This window comes from Myxocyprinus asiaticus, chromosome 20 (assembly GCF_019703515.2).
Source record: "Myxocyprinus asiaticus isolate MX2 ecotype Aquarium Trade chromosome 20, UBuf_Myxa_2, whole genome shotgun sequence".
NCBI classification, from domain to species: Eukaryota; Metazoa; Chordata; class Actinopteri; order Cypriniformes; family Catostomidae; genus Myxocyprinus; species Myxocyprinus asiaticus.
The window spans coordinates 29,652,509-29,677,369 of record NC_059363.1 but is presented as its reverse complement, the minus strand read 5'-3'; the positions used below and the strand labels follow the sequence as shown (position 1 = coordinate 29,677,369).

General features: G+C 38.2%; 1 protein-coding gene across 3 annotated transcripts in view; it reads left to right on the top strand.

Annotated features, from left to right (window-relative positions):
* The window catches only part of LOC127411044 (unconventional myosin-VI-like), a 97,286-nt gene that overhangs the window by 57,957 nt on the left and 14,468 nt on the right, over window positions 1–24,861 (top strand). The window contains exons 25-30 of one of the 3 annotated variants that reach the window (XM_051646373.1): window positions 1,005–1,155; window positions 4,715–4,923; window positions 6,768–6,846; window positions 10,449–10,609; window positions 16,201–16,236; window positions 21,037–21,140. In XM_051646373.1, the coding sequence (XP_051502333.1) occupies window positions 1,005–1,155; window positions 4,715–4,923; window positions 6,768–6,846; window positions 10,449–10,609; window positions 16,201–16,236; window positions 21,037–21,140 (740 nt within the window). The remainder of the gene's footprint in view (window positions 1–1,004; window positions 1,156–4,714; window positions 4,924–6,767; window positions 6,847–10,448; window positions 10,610–16,200; window positions 16,237–21,036; window positions 21,141–24,861) is intronic. The other 2 variants (XM_051646374.1, XR_007892215.1) reach the window with 2 other exon arrangements.

Here is a 24,861-nt window from a genome sequence, read left to right as displayed (position 1 = left end):
TGTGTGCGTGTGTGTGTGTGTGTGCGTGTGTGTTTGTGTGTGTGTGTCGGTGCAGCTTACATTTGTAGTTTGAAGCTTTTGAGTGAGAGAAAATAAAAATAACTTTTGAGTTTGATTCGCCGTCTCCCGCTTCCTCCTTGAGATAGTTAAGAACTTTTGCTACAACAAGTTAAGCTCAATCGACATCAGTTGTGGCATAATATTGATTACCACAAAAAATTATTTTGACTTGGCCCTCCTTTTCTTTAAAAAAAAGCAAAAATCGAGGTTACAGTGAGGCACTTACAATGGAAGTGAATGGAGTAAATTTTTCAATGTTAAAATACTCTTTCAAAAATATAGCCACAAGACATGAACAATGTGTGTGTTGACATGATTTTAGTGTGATAAAATCACTTACTAACCTTTTCTGTGAAAAGTCTGTGGCCAATTTAATTGCCATGATGATGTCAACAAACCCTAAAATTACTTTTAAAAATGACAATTTAAATGACTTTACAGCTTAAATAATACATGAGTTTTAACAGAAGTATTCATGCAAGTGCTTTTATAAAATTATAAGTTCCACATTTCTGCCTTTAAACTCTCCAAAAATTGGTCCCATTCATTTTCACTGTAAGTGCCACACTATAATCAAGATTTTTGCATTTTTTAAAGAAAAGGAGGGACGAGTCAAAATTAATTTTTGTGGTAATCAACATTACGCCACAAATGCTGTCAACTGATCTTTACTTGTATTGAACCCGGAATATTCCTTTAATTTTATGGACTAAACTGCTTGTTGAATTTCTTTGAATTACAGTTCAGTTAATTCCTCTTCCTGCTATTCCACTTAAAATTTTAGTTCAACATATTGTGGGGCATGACCAATGGAATTCAAATTCCAAGTTATAAATTAAATAGGAGCCGGTTCCTAAATTGCAAAAAATACATTGCTTGCATCTAGTATTTGTGTTTTTGTAAAGCTGTGGGTGACAAATCTGAACTGTGCATTCATACGGCAGCATTGATGGCTTGGTGAAAGTGAAAAATTTGAGGAATAGGATGGAGAAGTTCAACGAGGCTGTCAATGGACTCAAGGAGGGCAAACAGGAGATGAGCAAGCAGGTTGAGGAACTGGCCACCTCCACCGATGCCCTCATGTCTAAGATTAAGGTGAGGCTTTCCACAGGAAAACATTTACAATACATCCAAAGTGACTTACAGTGGATTCGAGGTTACATTTTATCAGAATGTGTGTTCCTTGGCAATCAAACCCATGATTTACCAACTGGGAGATTTGCCCAAGATTGCCAAACACCTTTCACCTCCTCCAGCTTACAAAGCACAATGATGTTATTTGGTGTAGCTCTTTTCTTAGCCTTCATTTGTGTATCAGTTTTTCATTTATTATTCAGCAGGTGTGTTTTTCCATGTCCTGATGAAGGCGGTCTAAAGCCTTGAACAGAGTTTTCTGCCAAATGTTTTGGGTAATGCCCATGGTAAAAGAGCAAAAGCTTTTCATTTCATTCTGCATAAATGCTAGCACCCAGAAAGCAGAGTAAATAAATACAAAGTATGCAAATCGACAGTCTGACAAGGAGATTTCTCTATGCAGCTCATCATTGACATTCGCCATCAAGTTGATTTTCAAGGCTTTGGCACATTATGCCATTTCTAGTGTTGATTTCTTTCCTTCCTCCCAACTTTCAGCTGTTGCTGATTGAGTGCAGTATATGCATTGTTGTATTCTCTATGTGGACACTGACCTCATCTGTCAGGCTCCGAGTGCATTATTGACGGGGAGCTCGAGAGACATTGCCCCCCTCTCTGATAGATGGCTGGCACCAGAGCTGAAACTTTTCCAACTGAACACTTTATTCCTGCTTCTAAATGAGAAGTGCTCTCCCCTTCAGTGCTGTGATAGCCCTCTTTGTTATTAGCATAACACTTTTTGATTAGCATCTGGTTTTTGATTGGCAATGCCTCCTATTACCTTACCATCTGGTTTGGAGATTACTCTGGCCTCCCTGGCTAATAATGCAGATTGTGTCAATGGCTGTCATTCACTGTACTGGCGCTAACTCATCTAGCGCTAGGGGGTGAGACGGACCTTGTCATTGAGTCTCAACCCCCCTGCGGTACAATGAACGTTCACAATGCTCGCACCCCTCTATGCTCCTCTGGTGCTCTGCCAGATGGCGTGGAATCCACATCCAGCATTAATGAATATCTGCAGGATATTAATACAACACGCCCCAGCGTGTAGCCCAATATCACTGCTGTCTCCGAGCTGATAAGTAACCACTGAGTTGCTGCCTTTTTCTTTACTTTGCAATATGAAACCCTGGTGATTCTGTTCAAATTTGTTTAGGGACTCTGGGGAGGAAAACTTTTTAAAGCTGCAGTGTACAATTTATCAAATGAAATAGCGAGTCAGTATGTTTATATGTACTTCAGAAGTTCGACTTCAGTTGGACTAAAACAATAATTTGTCTTTTTTAAATGTCATATAAACGCTTTAGTCCGACTGAAATGTACAAGTAAAATTTTACAAAGTCACACCAACAGACCTAGATTATGTGGGTGTAGCTCGGCTTCGTCCAGCATGTATACACGTTAATCAGACCACAATTGCCCTTAACATTGTGCTCATTGTCCAGAAAACAGAGGTGATATCTGACGAGTGTAGTTAAGGAATAGTTCACCCAAAAATGAAAATTCTCTCATCATTTACTCAGCCCCTTGCCATCCCAGATGTTTATGACTTTCTTTCATCTGCTGAATTCAAATGAAGATTTTTAAAAGAATTTCACAGCTCTGTAGGTCCGTACAATGCAAGTGAATGGGTGCCAAAATTTTGAAGATCCAAAAATCACATAAGTCGGCATAAAAGTAATCCATATGACTCCAGTGGGTCAATTAATATCTTCAGAAGCGATATGATAGGTCTGAGTGAGAAACAGATCACTTTCACATTCTTCTTGTGTTTTTGATGAATCACATTCTTCATGCATACCGCCCCCTACTGGGCAGGTAGGAGAATTATAGTTAAAAAAAGGACTTAAATATTGATCTGTTTCTCACCCATTCCTATCATGTCACTTCTGAAAATATGGATTGAAACGTATGTCGTATGGATTACTTTTATGCTGCCTTTATGTGCTTTTTAGATCGTCAATTTTGGTACCCATTCACTTGCATTGTATGGACCTACAGAGCAGAAATATTCTTTTAAAAATCTTAATTTGTGTCCTGCAGAAAAAAGAAAGTCAGACACATTAGGGATGGCATGAGGGGGAGTAAATGATGAGAGAACTTTCATTGTTGGGAGAACTATCCCTTTAACAACTTAGTCGAATGCAACACAAACATGGCAAAGGCATATTATTCGATTACGCATTGTGTCTTGTATATTTGGACAAACAGATGAAGACTGTAGCTCAACTATGCAAAAAACCTGCTGCAGCTCTAACTGCGTATGTAAACATACTGAATAATATGTCTTTTTCAAGTGTCATGTAAACGCTTAGTCTGACTGAACATGGTCCGATTTTCACAAAGTTAGACTAACAGACCTAGATAATGCGATTGTAGCTCGGCTTTGTCCAGCATGTGTATATGTCAATCGGACCACAGTTGGCCTTGCTGTGTGCACATGCTCCGAAAGGCTGATATGCAAATATTCGATTACACATTTTGCCATGTATAGTTGGACAGACAGATAAAGACTTCAGCTTGACAATGCAAAAACCTGCTGTAACTCGATTATCTGTGTATGTAAACATACTGAATAATTTGTCTTCAAAGTTAGACCAACAGAACTAGACAATGTGAATGTTTCTCAGCTTTGTCCAGCATGTGTACACGTTAATCAGACCACAATTGGCCTTGCTGTTGTGCACATGCTTAAAGACAGAGCTGATATGTAAATATTCGCTTACACATTGTGTCATGTATAGTTGAACAGAAAGATGAAGACTGTAGCTTGACGACAATGCAAAAACCTGCTGTAGCTTGATTATAACTGCGCATGTAATAATACTGACTGTTTCCTGAACTCTTTACTGTCTTTTATTGTTTCAACTCAGGCCATTAGTTACATCATTGTTGTTATGCCAGGCTACTCAAACAAACAGAGCAATATTGAAAGCGCCACAGTGCTTACAATCTTTGGGGAAAATAAACTACAAATGGCTTCCTTATAATTGTTTCTGGACATTAAACTGGGATTGTAGTTCCACCCATATTTTGATGGGTCCTTGTTACAGTACTGGTTCCATTTGCAAGAGGTTAGCCAGTCACACCAGTGGTCCTTTACTTATTAGAAGTCTTAAAGGTACAGTAGCAAAAAAATAACTTATTTAATCACAAGGGTAAGAGAGAGGATGGAAATGGTCATAATAATCTAAATATTGTTATTGGCAGATATAGAAAATAGCCTTTAGTTAGTCACTGCTGTGAACCATTGTTTGCAAGCTATTTGCTAGTCAGAAGCAGGTGGTAATGGGGGATTCTTGAACATTCTTATTTTAGAGAACATTTTGTTGGTCAAAAAAGTGTTTATGCCAATGAATGCACATTGACTCATCAATATTTTTGAGAAATCTGTATATCTGCTATAAGTTGATTTTGTCAACTTTTAGGGCTACACTAGCATATGCTGTAGATGATCTCAGAGCTGCCTTTTTCTAAAGAATCATTTTCATCATCTCTTTCTGTCTTCATCTTTCAGTCCACGGTGATGAGCCGCAAAGAAATTGATCAGGAATACGAGGGCCTGGTGAAACGCTCAGAGCAGCTCCTCTTCTCCATGCAGAAGAAGAAGCAGGAGCAGGAGGAGATGGAGAGACTCAAGCACATCCAGGAGGACATGGAGAAAGAGAGGAAGAGACGCGAGGAAGACGAGCAGTTGCGCAAACAGGAGGAAGAGGACCGCCGCATGTGAGTCACGTCGCAAGTTTGGAATAAGATGAACTGTACATTAGGTCAGCATCCCAGTGCATTTGAAAGAAGAACAGGGGCTGAAAAGAAGGGTGTGGGAGGAGATTGGCAGACTGATTAATACATCAGGGAGGGTTCAGTTTGACCTGCTCTCTCTCTCTTATGTAATCTCCAGAGCTTGCTGTCTTGGAAGGCATCTGTCATCATTTCACGAATCAGGCCATGATGATATGTCTCTGTTTTTGTCGAAGTATATATTGTTCCACACAAGCAAACACAACATACATTGTGCTGCTTAGTTTATGTTTGGCACATCCCAGTCCACCAGTTCACAAATGTGTGTCAGATTTTTTCTTCACAGTTAGTCATTTAGAATTGTATGAATTACATTGCATTAGAAAACTAAATATTAAACTGAGAGGAATAGGTAAACAAATGATGCTAGTTCTTTTCTCAGAACTTTCTTCACTTTTCTGAGCCTTTTTTGCAATTACTTGTAGCCAACTAGTTTATCACATTACATTATGGAAATGTTCTGAGAAGTTTGACAACCAGAAATATATATCTGTTGTTTTATAATTTCAAACCTTAGCAACTATGTTTTGCTTGAAAACATTTTGTGCTATAGATATTTAGGACCCACTTTATATAAGGTGGCCTCAACTACAATGAACCATTTGATACAATGTACTTATTATGTTCATACACTACTGTTCAAAAGTTTAGGGTCACTTATTTATTTATTTATTTTTTTCACATTTTAGAATAATAGTAAAATCATCACAACTATGGAATAATAGAAATGGAAATATGGCAATTATGTTGCGATAAAATAAATCAAAACTGTGTTATATTTTTGCATCTTCAAAGTAGTCACCCTTTGCCTAGAATCTGCAGACATGTACTCTTGACATTTTCTCAACCAACTTCTTGAGTTATCACCCTGGGATGCTTTTTAAACAGTATTGAAGGAGTTCCCTTCTATGTTGGACACTTATTGGCTGCTTTTCTTAATTATTCGGTCCAAGTCATCCATTTCAAAAACGTTTTTTTATTTTTTTATAAAATTTTAGTTTGTAATTAAATAAATTAATATGTTGGCACAATTATATTTTTGTCTACAAAACTAATTTCAAACATTTAAACATATACCTTCAGATCAAAAGATTTTTAAGATCATGAGAAACATTTCAGGGAAGTGACCCCAAACTTTTGAACAGTAGTGTACATGTTTTTACATTGTAATTACATTTAAAGTACTTGCATTTAATTTCATTTGTAGTTACACTGTTAACTTTACCCCTAACCCAACCCTTACCCCAAAACCTAACTATGACCCCTAACCCTAACCCTACCCTTACATCAACCCAGAACAACATGTAGCTACACATGAAATACATATTTTTGTATGTATTTAATGCTAGTACATAGTAGTTAAGGCCACCTAATATAATGTGTGACCAATATTTATTTATATAAATGCCACTTGGTTTGATATTTTGTGATCTAATGCAATTATTTTTTAAGTGTGGCTTTAATGTCCAAATAGTGAGTTTATTCACTGAATAAAAACACAGGTGTCCTTGATATTAAAATTCTAGCATTCTTTAAACACTCAATGCCAGCAATGCTAACAATGCACTATTCAATTTTCAGCAGCTATTGAAGGGTCTTATATGAACTACAAAGACTAGATGCAGTCTACGTTTCTCTTTGTGCCAGTTGTGAATCCACCTGTGGGTGTGTTTTCATGAACGTTCTTGTGGGTTATTGATCAGGAGGAATAATTCCCTGCAGGCCCGAGTGACTCATTAACAGTCCTCCCTCGCTCTCTCTCCCATCAGGAAAGCTGAGATGGAGCAGAAGAGGAAACAGGAGGAGGAGGAGAGAAAAAAAAGAGAAGAGGAAGAGCGAGTCATGCAGGTGTGTATGTGTATACACGCTCCCTCTTGCGTATTGATTCCTTTTCTCTGCTGACTCCTTCGGCAAACCAAATGCCCACTCCGTCTCACGCTGGCGTGTTCAGTACTGGCCGGGACTGGCTGTTCTGCAGGCATAATCATGCACCGTATTGAGCTGCCACAGTGGCCTGTGGGTTTATTCATCAGTCCCTGCTTACCTCCTGGGGCTGGATTATGCTGTGCCTGCTGAGTGAAAGTCCTGTGTCCTCTTCTTTCCCAATGGTGACTCTATGTTAGAGGGCCTGGCAGACTTCCCCTTTGCTGTTCCCTAGAGTTGTGATGGTTTTGTGCTACCTGAAAGCTGTTGCACGATCTAACGTATTTAAGACTAAGTCCTCCTGTGCCATTTTCTATTAAAATATTCTATTCTATGATGTTCTGCTTTTCCCCATTCTATTCTTTTCTTTTTCTTTTCTTCTTCTCTTCTCTTCTCTTGAATTATGTTCTGTCCAGTGCTGTTTTTTCCCATTCTGTGTGTTCTGTCCAGTCTTTCCTTTCTATTCTGTTCTGTTCTTTGCTGTTATTTTCTCGTTCAATTCTATTTTGTTCTTTTCTGATCTGTGCTTTTTTTTTTTTTTTTTACATTGTTTTTTACTTTCCCCTGTTCAATTCTATTCTATTCAGTTCTACTGTTTCCCCCCATTCTGTTCTGTTACAGGTATACTGTTTTTTTTCTTTATCTTGCTATGTTCCATTTTTTTGTTCTATTCTATTCTGCTGTATTCTTTTCTGTTCGTTGGTTCCCATTCAATTCTATTCTGTTCTGCTACGTATTTTCCCCCTGTTCTGTTCTGCTACACAGATATGCTAGTTTTCTTTATTCTGTTATGTTCTGTTTTTCTATTCTATTCTTTTCTATTCTGTTTTTTTCCTGTTCTGTTTGTTTCTTCTCAATTTTCTTCTCTTTTGATCTGTTTTTTTTGTTCTATTCTGTTCTGATCTGTGCTTTTTTTTCCAGTCTGTTCTGTGCTTTTCCCCCTGTTCAATTCTGTTCTGTTCTGTTCTACTACACAGATATGCTGTTTTTCTTTGTTCCTTTTTTCTGTTCTATTTTATTCTATTCTGTTCTTTTTTATTCTATTCTGTTTTTTCCTGTTCTGTTAGTTTTCCCCCATTCAGTTCTATTCTGTTGAATTCTATTCTGTGCTGTTTTTTCTGTTATATTATATTACATTATGATTTTTTCCTGTTCAGATCTGTGCTGTTTTTTTTTTCAGTTCTGTTCTACTTTATTGTACTGTGTTATTGTCACGTATTTTGAGGAAGGACCCAAGATGCAGGATGGCAATGAAAGAGGGTTCATTTATATTTATCCCCTTTTCTCCCAATTTGGAATTCCCAATTCCCATTACTTAGTAGGTCCTCGTGGTGGCGCAGTTACTCACCTCAATCCGGGTGGCGGAGGACAAGTCTCAGTTGCCTTCGCTTCTGAGACAGTCAATCCATGCATCTTATCACGTGGCTCACTGTGCATGACACCATGGAGACTCACAGCATATGGAGGCTCATGCTACCGGCCTGGCTGGAGTCACTCAGCATGCCCTGGATTTGAACTCGCGACTCCAGGGGTGGTAGTCAGCGTCAATACTCGCTGAGCTACCCAGGCCCCCGAAAGAGGTTTTATTGAAGAAAAAAAAAATACTAACAAAAACTCTCACAAGGGAGAAAACAAGTATAACAAGACAGCAATAAAACAAACTGACTGGGGATAACTGGAAATGATAGGAACAACATGGCTGGACTGGAAACAAAACACAACGATATGGCAAAGAAGATGAGATAAAGGAAAGAATATATAGAGTAAAGGGAGATAGGATGCAGGTGCTGCCAATAATCATGAGCAGTGTGAATCAGCGCTGCCATGGCAATGCTGATTGTGCTGCTGAGCAGCACCTGTGAGAAACACGAGGGAGAGAGGGAAACAACAATACATGGGACAGCCTGAGAGATGGGCAGAGGAAAAGGTCACAATCCTACCAAAACAAGAATAAAACAAGACCAAAGAGGCAGGATCATGACAGTTTTTTTTTTCTGTTCCATTCTAATCTTTTTATTCTAATGTATATTGTAACATTTATTTCTGCTAGATACTCAACTAGTCAAAAGTTGGGCCACACTTGACTGAGTGTATTTCTCATGAAGGGTGGATACTTTGAAGAAGATAGTTTTGATTTTGTTTAATATTTTTAGTTACTACATAATTTCTATTCTTAATTTTTTGTTATTTCATAGTTTGAATTGCTTTATCATTATTTTAATATCTGGAATGCTTTAATAATAAAGAATGAAAAGGTTTCCAAACTTTTGTCTGGAAGTGTATAGAAATTTATATATAAAATTGACAATATTTATTCGCTTACCTTGGCTTGAAAAATACATTATCTGCAAAGAAGTTCAGTTCCAAATTTCTTGGAGTCCTTGAATAAATTCAAGACCTTTGCTAAAGAAAACATTTGCAGTTCACTGAAATACTGCTGTCATGCCATTTACAAAATCTTTATCATAGTTTTTTTCAGCCATAATACATCACTCTCTTTTCTCTCCTGCTTTTAGAAGTTTGATTCATAGCTCAGATTTAACATGGCAAGTGCGTGCTATAACCCTCTGCTTTATGTATATGTCTTTGTATATATGTATGAGGATTCAACCACAGCTGCCTTGCTCTTTTCCTCCTATTTTTCTTTCTGTCCACGATATTCTCTGATGAAAATGTTGCATCCAAGCATCTTTCTTCAATCACTCCTTTTCTCTGTTTTGACCCATGCTTTTAGACCACACTGCTGAACTCTGTCCCACACTGTTCTTACACTTCTAAGAGCACACCACGGTTCATTTCATTAGTTTTTTTCAGTCTAGACGGAGAACCCCAGGCCGGCTGGTTGCAGTATAACCTCGATTATACACCTAATCAGATCTTAGCACACAGCAGGAGCGTAATGGCTTAATATCCTTTGAGTGGCCAGCGCTTCTGGTGTCTGCTCTAGATGAGTTACAGTGAGTCTGGGGCAAGGCTCTCTAATCTCTCTCCCTTCAGAGGTACCAGACGCTACTGGATGGAGAGATTGAGGGAATTCTTTAGCTTCCATTAAGCAGTCACATGTTTATCGTGCATGTAAAAATCTGCTGGGTCAGACCGATTTATGCCGTGTAGGGATGGCTTGTTGCTGGTCTAGTTGGTGGACCAGCAGACCTACAGTACCCTGCTGTGAAAAGGCAAAATGAAGTAACTACACATTTTGCCACAAATTCAGTTATGATCAAAATCGGGGTCTCATAGACTATGGCCTGTCCTGTAAGCATCCAAAAACACAACATATGTTTGTGAGCAGCTGCTGGTCTTTTCCTCATTCGGATTCTATGATGGCCTACCGCAGTTCAGCCCACTAACTCAAAGATGTGCCCATTACTGTCAGCGCCCCTGCCAGCACACATTCTGTCTCTGTGCGTTGCCGTCCACTTGGAAGTGAATGAAGGCACAGGTGTTGCAAACAGTGGAATTGTCCAGTCTATGTGTGTGTGTTTGTGTGTGTTTTATTGATTTGTGGGAATATATGTTTTATCCAGGCGGAACTGGAGATGCAGCTGGCATTGGAGCGAGAGGAAGAGACTCAGAGACAGACAGTGTTGGAACAGGAGAGAAGGGACAGAGAGCTGGCCATGAGAATCGCTCAGAGCGAGGCAGAACTCATCCAGGATGAAGCCCAAATGGACCCCAGCTTGCGCAGGTACACACACACACACACACAGACTCAGATACAAACACATAAGGTCCAAAATTAACAATTGCCAAGTGCCAAAGGCAAGAGAAAATGGTTTTGGCGAGTTAATTAGATGGAGTTACTCAACTTTTGGCCTGTAATATTTTTAGCAACATAATGCACAATTATGCAAGGTAATTCATGGTTTAAGTTGAATTGTAAGAATGTTTGTCTGACCCTCACTGATGTGATGTGAGCGAATCAAATCAAAGATTAAAAATGTCTTGAAAAAACATCTGTCACGACCTGCAGGTCTTCTAACAACTTTTACGTCGGTGGAAATTTACAGAGGATATATCAAGTTTATCTAGGATGCATTACGTTTGTTTTTTTTGTGGCGACACATATGTGGATATTCCTCACACCAAGCCATCAAAACAACAAAAATATGTAAACAAAAACACATTGTGTCTTCTTGAAGACAGAGACTGTCTTATGTCATATATAATGTAGCGAGTGACACACTCACCTGCTCTGTTATGCAAATATGCAAGGAAAAAATGAATATATAAATATAACTGTCATTATAATGTCAAAGTATACTTTTTAATGGAAAAAAGTTTCATAAGAAATAATTATGGCTGGTTAATGTTCTCAAGTTAATTTTGGGCCCTGCAGATACACATGCATGCAATAATAAAAATAAAGTCAAACAGGAGAAGTCAAACTAATGGAGACTCCATGCCGGTTTGTGCCCTGGTCACCATTCATAAAAAACCCATAAATCACAGATATTTTTATATTGAGATTTCCATCTGAAAGGAGCTTTAATGACCTCGAAGCGGCAGTAGAACAACAAACAAAGACCAAGGTTTAGCCAGACAGGAAACTCTGTGTTATATAAATGGCATGAATCATTTTTGCTGTGGCCAACTCATGTGTCTATGAAAGCGGGTAAACAGAGAAACACGAGAAACCTGTGGTGCAGCGCTTGGGAGTCATATTTCATTTAGTTAATGGAAAAGGACAAAGAAGAACCATCTGTTCCTGCTTTATACAGTATATAATAAAATAAATTGTCTGCCGTTATTACATGTGTTAACTGGTATGGTAAGAAGACTGGGTCTCATTTACTAACTTGGCTCTAGTATGCATGTGGATAGATACAGCAGAAAGGCAGACAGACATACATATAGATACTATACAGTTGTGCTAAAAGTTCTATTGAAGCATATGCGTATATTGTAAAGACATAGGCTTACGTTTAACTGCGGAGTAAGTTAGTTTAGGTTCGATATTCATTGGATATTCGCCTTATTTTCACTTTCCAAAGGTTGGGGGGGGAAGTCAAAATCAAAAGTAACAGTCAGTATCTGGTGTGGCCACCAGCTGCATTACGTACTGCAGTCCATCTCCTTTTCATGGACTGCACCAGATTTGCCAGTTCTTGCTGTGAGATGTTACCCCACTCTTCCACCAAGGCACTTGCGAGTTCCCGGACATTTCTGGGGGGAATGGCCCTAGCCCTCACCCTCCGATCCAACAGGTCCCAGACGTGCTCAATGGGATTGAGATCTGGGCTCGTCACTGGCCATGGCAGAACACTGACATTCCTGTCTTGCAGGAAATCACGCACAGAACGAGCAGTGTGGTTGGTGGCATTGTCATGCTGGAGGGTCATGTCAGGACAGTGGCGGGCCGTGCATTTAACATCTAGGCCTTCAGTGTGATTCATGCCATTAAGAAAACACAGTTTCACAATGAATAAGACACCCTATGCCTTTGGGCATCATACATTATGTTGTAGCTAACTAGTAATACCAATTGACATTTTAAAAACACGTCCACGCACGAAAGCCAGAACTTGAAATGACACTTAATGCTCAAGCAAGCCTAATTTTAACTGCAGCATGACTTTTTTGTGAAATGAAAGTCTCCCAAACAGACATTCAAAAATCATAATTTTTCATATGAATCTACCAAGGAGGTCTATAATACCTGGAAAAATCTATTATTAATATTTGCAATTTAAATGTTGCTTGCAATAAATTTAGTTTCATCAGGGTACACAGTTATGCTGCGTACCATTCAAGTTGGATGTGGGATATTCCTACTTGATATCTCCGACCATAAATGCATTCCATTCCCAGATATTTGGAACTGCAATGCTAAAATATGCTAAAATTACCTAATATTGTACTCATTGGATTTACTGTAATAATGTCACCTGTTGTAAATCAGTTTTTCTACTGAGAATTTACTACAACCTTTGGAATGTGAAAATAACATTTTGGTGAATTATTTATTTATTTATTTATTTATTTTAAATAATCTAATACTCTATTCATATTATCAGAATGAGAATGAGCTTTATTGCCAAGTATGCTTACACATACAAGGAATTTGTCTTGGTGACAGGAGCTTCCAGTACACAACAATACAAAAACAGCAACAAGACTTTAAAGAAATAATTACAATTGAATAAAAAATAGATAAATATTGAAAAGAAAAAAGTATATATACATACATACATACATACATACATACATATATATATATATATATATATATACACACACACACACACACACACACACACATACATATATATATATATATATATATATATATATATACACACACATACATACATATACACACACACATACATACATATACACATATATGAATATATATACATACATATACATACAGTTGTGCTCAAAAGTTTGCATACCCTGGCAGAAATTGTGAAATTTTGGCATTGATTTTGAAAATCCTTTTATTTAAGGATAGTGATCATATGAAGCCATTTATTATCACATTGTTGTTTGGCTCCTTTTTAAATCATAATGATAACTGAAATCACCCAAATGGCCGTGATCAAATGTTTACATACCCTTGAATGTTTGGCCTTGTTACAGACACACAAGGTGACACACACAGGTTTAAATGGCAAAAAAAGGTTAATTTCCCACACCTGTGGCTTTTTAAATTGCAATTAGTGCCTGTGTATAAATAGTCAATGAGTTTGTTAGCTCTCATGTGGATGCACTGAGCAGGCTAGATACTGAGCCATGGGGAGCAGAAAAGAACTGTCAAAAGACCTGCGTAACAAGGTAATGGAACTTTATAAAGATGGCAAAGGATATAAAAAGATATCCAAAGCCTTGAAAATGCCAGCCAGATTTATTAAGAAGTGGAAAATTCGGGGATCTCTTGATACCAAGCCAAGGTCAGGTAGACCAAGAAAAATTTCAGCCACAACTGCCAGAAGAATTGTTCGGGATACAAGAAAAACCCACGGGTAATCTCAGGAGAAATACAGGCTGCTCTGGAAAAAGACGGTGTGGTTGTTTCAAGGAGCACAATACGACGATACTTGAACAAAAATGAGCTGCGTGGTTGAGTTGCCAAAAAGAAGCCAATGCCACAAAAAAGCCCGGTTACAATATGCCCGACAACACCTTGACACGCCTCACAGCTTCTGGCACACTGTAATTTGGAGTGTCGAGACCAAAATAGAGCTTTATAGTCACAACCATAAGCGCTATGTTTGGAGAGGGGTCAACAAGGCCTATAGTGAAAAGAATACCATCCCCACTGTGAAGCATGGTGGTGGCTCACTGATGTTTTGGGGGTGTGTGAGCTCTAAAGGCACGGGGAATCTTGTGAAAATTGATGGCAAGATGAATGCAGCATGTTATCAGAAAATACTGGCAGACAGTTTGCATTCTTCTGCACGAAAGCTGCGCATGGGATGCTCTTGGACTTTCCAGCACGACAATGACCCTAAGCACAAGACCAAGTTGACCCTCCAGTGGTTACAGCAGAAAAAGGTGAAGGTTCTGGAGTGGCCATCACAGTCTCCTGACCTTAATATCATCGAGCCACTCTGGGGAGATCTCAAACATGCAGTTCATGCAAGACGACCAAAGATTTTGCATGACCAGGAGGCATTTTGCCAAAACGAATGGGCAGCTATACCACCTGCAAGAATTTGGGGCCTCATAGACAACTATTACGAAAGACTGCACGCTGTCATTGATGCTAAAGGGGGCAGTACACAGTATTAAGAACTAAGGGAATGCAGACTTTTGAACAGGGGTCATTTCATTTTTTTCTTTGTTGCCATGTTTTGTTTTATGATTGTGCCATTCTGTTATAACCTACAGTTGAATATGAATCCCATAAGAAATAAAAGAAATGTGTTTTGCCTGCTCACTCATGTTTTCTTTAAAAATGTTACATATATTACCAATTCTCCAAGGGTATGCAAACTTTTGAGCAAAACTGTAAGTAGGTAGGAAGGTAGGTACGTAGGTAGATAGATGGATGGATAGATGGATGGATGATAGGCTTTGTTCACACTGCAGGAAAAATCAAAATTTTCCTCAAATCCGATTTTTTTGACTGTTCAAACCATAAGTTATATGTGGCCAGATCAGATTTTTTTCTGTTCAGACTACAGTCAGTTTTGCTATCATGTCCACATTAGTTGTCATGGTAATGCAGACAACATGCGGATATTCACCATGCATGAGATTTTAGCGATGGATGTTTTACCATTGATTATGCTTTTCATGAGGGCAGTATCCAAATATGAACGTTCTTCACAGTCAACGGCTTAAAAATGGGGTGGCATATGCAATGTTTGTTGCTGCTAGTGTTGTTGCTGCCCGTTTTAGCGGGGACGTCCTGTATTTTGGTCAAAATTATGACGTCCCATATGGGATGCCTTTTATCTTGAGGTCCTGTGTTTTAGCAGAGAGCAAAACATCTTGTATTGAAGACTTTGTGTCCCGTATTAAATAATAAAAAGGTCAGACAGTGAGACGAGGACCCACGTCCTGTGATAAAATGCTCAAAATGTTCAAGCGTCCCGTATTCGCATGACGTTCAATACTTTATTGCATTGTGGTTTCTCGCAACCGGTATGGTTTACTGCACCTTAGCAAATTTTTTTATAAGAGGTTTGCAGTATTTTTTGTGCCCTGTAACATATAAATGTCATATGTGTGTGTTTCATTCAGAAGTGATGATCTCTATGCCCTGTTTACCTTCTACTGTGAGAGTTTTGTAGGGCTGAAATGTGTAATAAAACAGGCTGAACTCACTTTGAAGTAATTTTTATTGATAATTCTGTTAGTAACGATCCTACTGCGTGGCCATCATTATTGTATTAAATTCAAAGTGCTCTGTGAAGGCATTAATTATGCCGTTCAGAGCGCAGTGTTTTCTCATTGCAAAACCTGACGTATAACAACCTTCGCGCACAGCAAATGACGACAAAAAAACAAACACATGAAATCCGATCTGACTGCTCAGACTGAAGAAAAATCTGATTTTAATCCAGAAATTTTAAAACACATTAAATCCGTGTTTTTATCCTGTTCAGACTACAAAAACCTAAACATACTTGAATGATTGCATCCAAAAAATCATATTTGTTCTGCCTGTGTGAACGTAGCCATATGTACGATAGATAGATAGATAGATAGATAGATAGAAGTGTGTGCAAACCTTTTCTCCACGCAGCTTGTATGCAATTATTTGTGAAAAAGACCCATTGTATTGTCAACCAATCCTTGTTTTTGTTGTGTTCCTCTGCCTTTCAGTGATGGTACCACAGGTCTTTGGTTCTTCACAGAGACGTAAGATGTAGAGCAGGCCTCCATTTTCCTCTAATTTTCCCCTTCACTGACTATAACCACACTCACCCACAGTCACGTCCTGTCCCCTAATTTTACCACAATTTAGAAGATAGAGGATTAATCAACTAATAGAAAGCCTTGCTAAACAATGGGTTAATTCTTAGTTTTGATATTAACCTAAATACTTCATACGTGAATAAGATCTTTATTGAGTTACATGAGAAAGGTGTGGTTAATGGTTACATTTGTAGGTTGCTTTGAGAAGGGTCTTGAGCCATATCTAGGGACCAGAATATCACATAGACTTGGAGTGGGCTCTTTTGACATGGGTCAGCTTGTAACCACCTAGCAACCACCCAGGTGGTTTTTGCACAGGCAAGCACCACTCACATCATCTTCAGAAAATGTAAAAATCTAGTTGTAGATTGGTTTCCCCAAAAAGTACTAGAAAGAAGAGTACCAATCAAAGAAATCATGGACATAAAACGAGCCTTTGGGAGATTTTTTGGTTTCCCCTACATGTGTTGATTAATTTCAGTCTTATTTCTTGTTCCTGTTAGGGCCGGGACCTCAACAACCCAATTTCCATTTATTTATGTGGCTTCAAAATATGTGCTGGATTTATGCATTTCATATTTATATAAACAAGCACCGCAGACTTCACCTGCTCATGGGAATTCCACGCTACCTCTCAGCATTAAGGTTTCTCTGAACTCTGGATGATGGTACATGAGGGAAAAAAAAAACCTTTGCTTTACATTTTGAAAACACAACACTACATCACTGTTGTTATGTCACTAGTTTTAATGTGTCCATAATTCACAATTATAAACAAACTCTGGTGATTAATAATGTTGTTATTTGTAGTGTGGCCTGAACAGCAAGTAAGATTTAAGCGCTGCAATTAGTGGTTTGTCACACATACATGTGCTGTGGGGGCTGAAAAGAAGCAAGCTCAAAAATGCAAGTCTTACTGCCCAGATTTTCAGTCTGTGACTGCTAATATTTATTAGCAACTTCATTCAAATACAAGCCCAAAGTCACTTATAATAATATAGAGCATGGCGAATTAAAGCCAATAACCAAGCAAGCTCTCCTAAAATGTCCTCTGTCCACAGTCTTTATGTATTCAGTTAAGTGAAGTCCTGTTCATTTTAGTGAATCAGTTCATTCGCATGGTTCATGAACCAAAATTAATTGAGTCCCTGCACTGCATTTTACGGCAGCAAAATACTATAGCAAAATATTTAGTTAAATCCTGCTGTTTATCACTGTTTTCGAGTTATATAAATTAGGCTGTTTTGTAGTTTTATTAGTTTTACTAGTATACTAGTATTAATTATTAGTAAGTTTTTCTGTTTAAGTTTAATGCTGCCACCCTAATTGAAATCTGTATTGTTTTCATGGCAGTTAGATGCACTGATTGCAAAAAAAAATAAAAAAATAAAAAAAATAATATATATATTTATATTGTAAATTATATTTCATATTTAAAAATATTGCTCCCTTAAAGGAATAGTTCACCCAAAAATTACAATTCTCTCATCATTTACTCATGTCAACCAAAATGTGTATGACTTTCTTTCTTCAGGAGAACACAAGCAAAGATTTTTAGAAGAATATCTCAGCTCTGTAAGTCCATACAGTGCAAGTGAATGGTGATAAGACATTTGTAGCTCCAAAAATCACATAAAGGAAACATAGAAGTAATCCATATGACTCCAGTGGTTAAATCCATATCTTCAGAAGCGATATGATAGGTGTGGGTGAAAAACAGAACAAAATTTAAGTCCTTTTTTACTCTAAATCTCCACTTTCACTTTTACATCTGAAAATCACTTGTGGTGCTTGTTTAGTTTCTCTTTCACTTTTGAAAGTGAAAGTTAAAGTGGAGATTTAGTAAAAAAGGACTTAAATATTGTTCTGTTTCTCACCCACACCTATCATATCACTTCTGAAGACATGGATTTAAACACTGGAATCGTATTCTGAATTCTAGGCTGTCGCACCTGACGCATATTGCAATGAAATTGACAGGACAGAAGGACTATTATAGCATCCAGTCTCTGTATGAACAGTGTACGTTAAGCGAAGCTAGGAGAATTTTAAGTGATCCATCTCACATTCTTTTTTTAAATTATAAACTGTTACCTTCGGGCAGGCGTTTTAGAACTCTTTGGTGTAAATTGAATAGATTAAAAAATGTATTTGTGCCTTTTTCTATTAAATTGTTAAATGATGCCAAATGCTTTAGATTGTATGCTTTTGTATCATGTTTGAATCTTATGTATTAGATGTATTTATTGATGGATATATTTTATGATTGATGGATATGTATGCTGTGTTGAATTGTTGTGTATTTGATGTATCCATTGTATTTTTATTTTTCTGTCTTTTATTCGGGTGATGCTGAAATGTAGAAATTATGCCTATTGAGTCCACCCCAAGTTTCCCCCTACGGGGACAATAAAGTACATTCCATTCCATCGTATGGATTACTTTTATGTTCCCTTTATGTGATTTTTGGAGCTACAAAGGTCTGATCACCATTCACTTGCATTGTATAGGCCTACAGAGCTGAGACGTTCTTCTAAAAATCTTTGTTTGTGTTCTGCTGAAGAAAGAAAGTCATACACATATGGGATGGCAAGAGGGGGAGTAAATGATAAGAGAATTTTCATTTTTAGGAGAACTATCCCTTTAAAGTGCTTCTTTGTAGTTAGCTACTTTTTGTTTGTAGCTTGTGGTGTAGCTAACTACTTTACTTTTTTAAAAGGGTAGCTTGACTGTGTGACTGTTTAACTTTGACAAACTACAGTTTCAAAGTACCTTCCTCAAATTGATGTTTACATTATACACTTGTGTTTACCTGTGTGTGTGTGTGTGTGTGTGTGTGTGTGTGTGTGTGTCACTCGGTTTACACCTCTATGTATGGGTTAATCAGCAGGGTTGCCTGGTTCAGTGACTCTGGTCGTGGGGTCTCTGTTAAGCAGCTTTGCTCTTCACAGCTGTCAGAGTTGACAGAGTGTCACTACACCCAGTGTCACCATGTTCAGCCATGCAAGAGCTCCTCCCACACTCACACACCCCAGTCTCTTCTGGGACTCCAAATCAGTTGCTGCTTTTATTCGAGAAAGTTTGCTGCTGGGTACCAGTGCTTTGAGTTCTGATTTTGGCCCCAGGTCTGGGAATAATTGTCTTCTGTAGAGATGCTTTGGCCCAGGAGATCTTAAGTAGGTTGGAAATGGTGAGTTTCTTCATTTAAGTCACCAAATTCAAAAATAATGTCTCATGAGGCCATCAGTTCATTATTAGTGGTGCTTGCTAAGGCAAGCATGAGTAATAAGCTACTATTACTTCACTTTGCAGATGATAAAACAGGGTAAAATCCTGTCGATAAGGACATACCTAAGACCGTTTTTAAAGAAATGTCCTAACTTTTGAATCCTGTCTTATCACTTTGTTAACCATGGCGATTTTAGAATCCCAACTTGAAGTTGTGATCTTAAGACTTAGGATAGGAAGTTTCTGTGATATGCCCCTGAGTCATATCTAGGGACCAGAATATCATAGAGACTCTTTCGTATTGGGCCACTAAGCAACCACCTAGCAACCACCCACAACACCCTAACAACAACAGAGCAATGCTCTAGCAACCATCCAAATCCCCCTAGGAACCCCCTAACCCCTGAAATGTACTCGAAGCAAGTATGTGAATGTAGATCTTTCAAGCTACATCAGCTCAATTTCGTGCATTGTTGTGTTCCAAAGTGTATCAGACTGCAATTCATAACACAATGCAAGTACGCGTTGAAAATACATTGCCACAAGGGGCGCTATAGCAGCAAAAATCTAGTTTGTATCCATTAAAATGGTCAAATTTTTCTCTCTTCAAATGCAAGCTTGTTTGAATCAGCTCATCTTCAGTGTGAATCTGAGTTTACAGGGTCTACAATCTACTACCTCATTATATTGGAGTCCAGCTTAAATAGCCATTTTGAATTGTCTTTTTCCAAGTAGGAAAACACTTCTTGGTCAGTTTAAATTACAAACCCTATAACTCTAACTGTGCATCCTCTACTAAAAGTCTAATTAGGCTTTGGCAGGGGTGTCCGATTGCAATCACTGTTTTAATTTTGGCAACCCAAGGCATTGCCTGAAGCCATATCGAATATCCACACACTAACAGTTGTGATCACATTGTACAGACACCTTGAAATTGATAAGTTTAGTGATGACATTAGGATTAGAAGCAAAGCTCTCTGGGTTTTGGCCATTGCCCCACAGACTCCTCACAGACCTGATGCATCTTTAGTAAAGAAGAGGAAAATCCTTGCTCTGATTGGCTTAGAGCTCTCAGTGCTGTCGGAGTAAGGACTTGACGTGATTCTCAGATGACTGCAAAAAAACCTGGCAGTGCAGAGCTCACGTGCCGTCTGTGCCAGTGCTTCTCTCACCATTTAACCATCATTAACCACCATTAACCATCCTCCCTTTTGCAGCTCAGTGTTGCCAAGGCTGTATCAAAAGTAATTTGCTCAGTGAGGTGTTAATTTGGCCATATCAATGCTATTTCCATGTCATTACAAGTTTCAAAGGGAATGTATCTGTACGTAAGCATAAGGCCAATTAATCATCTAATTCTGCTGTGGCATAGGGAACATTTAGCAGCTGGGAACTGAGATTTGTTCTCTGGTTGGATAGAACAAACCCTATGCCTGTGAAAAATATGAAGCTAAGAAAAACTCCTGAAGTGTTTTGTAGGGCTGTGCAAATTGTTCTTCCTCTGTGCAATCACAGGGGTGTGCAGGTACAGGCCAACAAGGTGGCGTCTGGGGTGAAGAAATATGACCTGAGCAAGTGGAAGTACGCTGAGCTGCGAGACGCAATCAACACCTCCTGTGGTAAGAGCAATGACTCCCCTTTATGTGATCTCTGGGATCTTCCTGCTCACGTGGAACCATTAATGTCAACAGTCATATTTTGGAGATGGAAACTGCTGCCTCACTCTCACGTCCCACAATCTAAAAATTTAATTAGGATGGCACACACATTTTTCAGAGTGGACCGTGTTCTCAATCTATTAATTATTTACTTTCAATGTTAAAACTAGGGCTGTCAATCGATTAGAATATTAAATCGCAATTAATCGCATGCTTTTTCATCGTTAACACATTAATGCAGGGGTTTACAAACGTTTTGATGCCAAGGACACCTAAATATGATGATTATGATTATTGAAATTAGTGTCTTTGTATTAAATTGACAGTGCATCTTTTATAGAATATAATAATCATGATTAATCTCAACATTTCCAAACACTCTTTGAAAGAAGAAATAAATGGTTATATAACATTTGTAATTCGGTAAAATAAAAACAAAAATTAAATGTTAAACATACTGTATATAATTAAACATAATTATTATCTTAAGTTAACAAGTTATCTTTGACTACTCTAAAAATACATTTTGTAAAATCTTTTTCTCTTTCAAAATTTCCACGCACCCTCAAGCGCCCCCTTGCAGTCCCCAGACCCTAGTTTGAAAATCCCTGCGTTAAAGCATTTAGTTACTTTTTTAAGGAAAGAAAACTAAATAATATATGGAATTGTGAGGTTTGGCAGTTTGTGTGAATGACATTCGTAACGGAATATGTGCATATCTATTTAATGACAATGGACAGTGGTAAATTTATGCAACAGTAATCTTGACTTGCCACTTGCACAAAAACAAACATTCTGTATTTCTCATATTGCATCAAAACATCAAGGGAAATGTTAACCTGGAACTGCAAATCTGCAATGATTCAACAACTTTGATTCAACAACTTTTCCCACTTTTTATGGATATATATATATATATATATATATATATATATATATATATATATATATATACCGATCTCATAATAGCATTCTGAGATAAAATTCTTCTCAGAGCGGTTATCTGAGTTACCGTACAAAATAAAAAATAAAAAAAATCACATAAGTACATAAGTATTCACAGCCTTTGCTCAGTACTTTGTTGAAGCACCTTTGGCACCAATTACCGCCTCAAGTCTTTTTGAGTATGATGCTACAAGCTTGGCACACCTATTTTTGGGCAGTTTCTCCCATTCTTCTTTGCAGGACCTCTCAAGCTCCATCAGGTTGGATGGGGAGTGTTGGTGCACAGCCATTTTCAGATCTCTCCAGAGATGTTCAATCGGGTTCAAGGCTGGGCCACTCAAGGACATTGACAGAGTTGTCCCGGAGCCACTCCTTTGTTATCTTGGCTGTGTGCTTAGGGTCGTTGTCCTGTTGGAAGATGAACCTTCGCCCCAGTCTGAGGTCCAGAGCGCTCTGGAGCAGGTTTTCATCAAGGATGTCTCTGTACATTGCTGCATTCATCTTTCCCTCGATCCTGACTAGTCTCCCAGTTCCTGCCGCTGAAAAACATCCCCACAGCATGATGCTGCCACCACCATGCTTCACTGTAGGGATGGTATTGGCCAGGTGATCAGCGGTGCCTGGTTTCCTCCAGGCATGACGCTTGCCATTCAGGCCAAAGAGTTCAATCTTTGTTTCTCATGGTCTGAGAGTCCTTCAGGTGCCATTTGGCAAACACCAGGCGGGCTGTCATGTGCCTTTTACTGAGGAGTGGCTTCCGTCTGGCCACTCTACCATACAGGCCTGATTGGTGGAGTGCTGCAGAGATGGTTGTTCTTCTGGAAGGTTCTCCTATCTCCACAGAGAAATGCTGGAGCTCTGTCAGAGTAACCATCGGGTTCTTGGTCACCTCCCTGACTAAGGCCCTTCTCCCCCGATCGCTCAGTTTGGCCGGGCGGCCAGCTCTAGGAAGAGTCCTGGTGGTTCCAAACTTCTTCCATTTACAGATGATGGAGGCCACTGTGCTCATTGGGACCTTCAGTGCTGCAGAAATTTTTCTGTACCCTTCCCCAGATCTGTGCCTTGATACAATCCTGTCTCTGAGGTCTACAGACAATTCCTTGGACTTCATGGTTTGGTTTGTGCTCTGACATGCACTGTTAACTGTGGGACCTTATATAGACAGGTGTGTGCCTTTCCAAATCATGTTGAATTAACTGAATTTACCACAGGTGGACTCCAATCAAGTTGTAGAAACATCTCAAGGATGATCAGTGGAAACAGGATGCACCAGAGCTCAATTATGAGTGTCATGGCAAAGGCTGTGAATACTTATGAACATGTGATTTTATTTATTTTTAATAAATTTGCAAAGATTTCAAATAAACTTCTTTCACGTGGTCATTATGGGGTATTGTTTGTAGAATTTTGAGGAAAATAATGAATTTAATCCATTTTGGAATAAGGCTGTAACATAAAATGTGGAAAAAGTGAAGCGCTGTGAATACTTTCTGGATGCACTGTAGACTTTGTCAGTTCGAACCAGTCTGGCCATTCTCTGTTGACCTCTCTCATCAACAAGGCGTTTCCATCCACAGAACTGCCGCTCACTGGATGTTTTTTGTTTTTGGCACCATTCTGAGTAAATTCTAGAGACAGCTGTGTGTGAAAATCCCAGGAGATCAGCAGTTACAGAAATACTCAAACCAGCCCATCTGGCACCAACAATCATGCCACGGTCCAAATCACTGAGATCAAATTTTTTCCCCATTCTGATGGTTGATGTGAACATTAACTGAAGCTCCTGACCCATATCTGCATGATTTTATGCACTGCACTGCTATCACGCGATTGGCTGATTAGATAATCGCATCGATGATTGTTGGTGCCAGATGGGCTGGTTTAGTATTTCTGTATCTGGCCAGCATTTATTTGCAGAAAATGACAACTGGTCAAAATAACAAAAAAAGATGCAGTGTTTTCAGACCTCGAATAATGCAAAGAAAACAAGTTCATATTAATTTTTAAACAACACAATACTAATGTTTTAACTTAGGAAGAGTTCAGAAATCAATGTAGTACATTAGTATTGTGTTGTTTAAAAATGAATATGAACTTGTTTTCTTTGCATTATTTGAGGTCTGAAAACACTGCATGTTTTTTTGTTATTTTGACCAGTTTTAATTTTCTGCAAATAAATGCTTTAAATGACAATATTTTTATTTGGAATTTGGGAGAAATGTTGTCAGTACTTTGTAGAATAATAATTTAAAAAAAACATTTTACTCCATGTATCATTCGTTCATTTCATATTCAATTAGGAATTAAAAATCGGAAAAACAAAAAATGACTTATTTCATTATTCGTTTACAAAACCAATTTTAAAAAACAAATTATGACTTGTTTTTCGTAATTTCGATTTAATGCTCGTTAAAAATAGGAAATTGGAAAAATAGCCAAGGGACACTGTGCATTTTGATTATTTGATTTCACTAATATATGGCTTGAATATTTGAGTCGCACATACAGGTGCATCTCAATAAATTAGAATGTCGTGGAAAAGTTCATTTATTTCAGTAATTCAACTCAAATTGTGAAACTCGTGTATTAAATAAATTCAGTGCACACAGACTGAAGTAGTTTAAGTCTTTGGTTCTTTTAATTGTGATGATTTTGGCTCACATTTAACAAAAACCCACCAATTCACTATCTCAAAAAATTAGAATACATCATAAGACCAATAAAAAAAACATTTTTA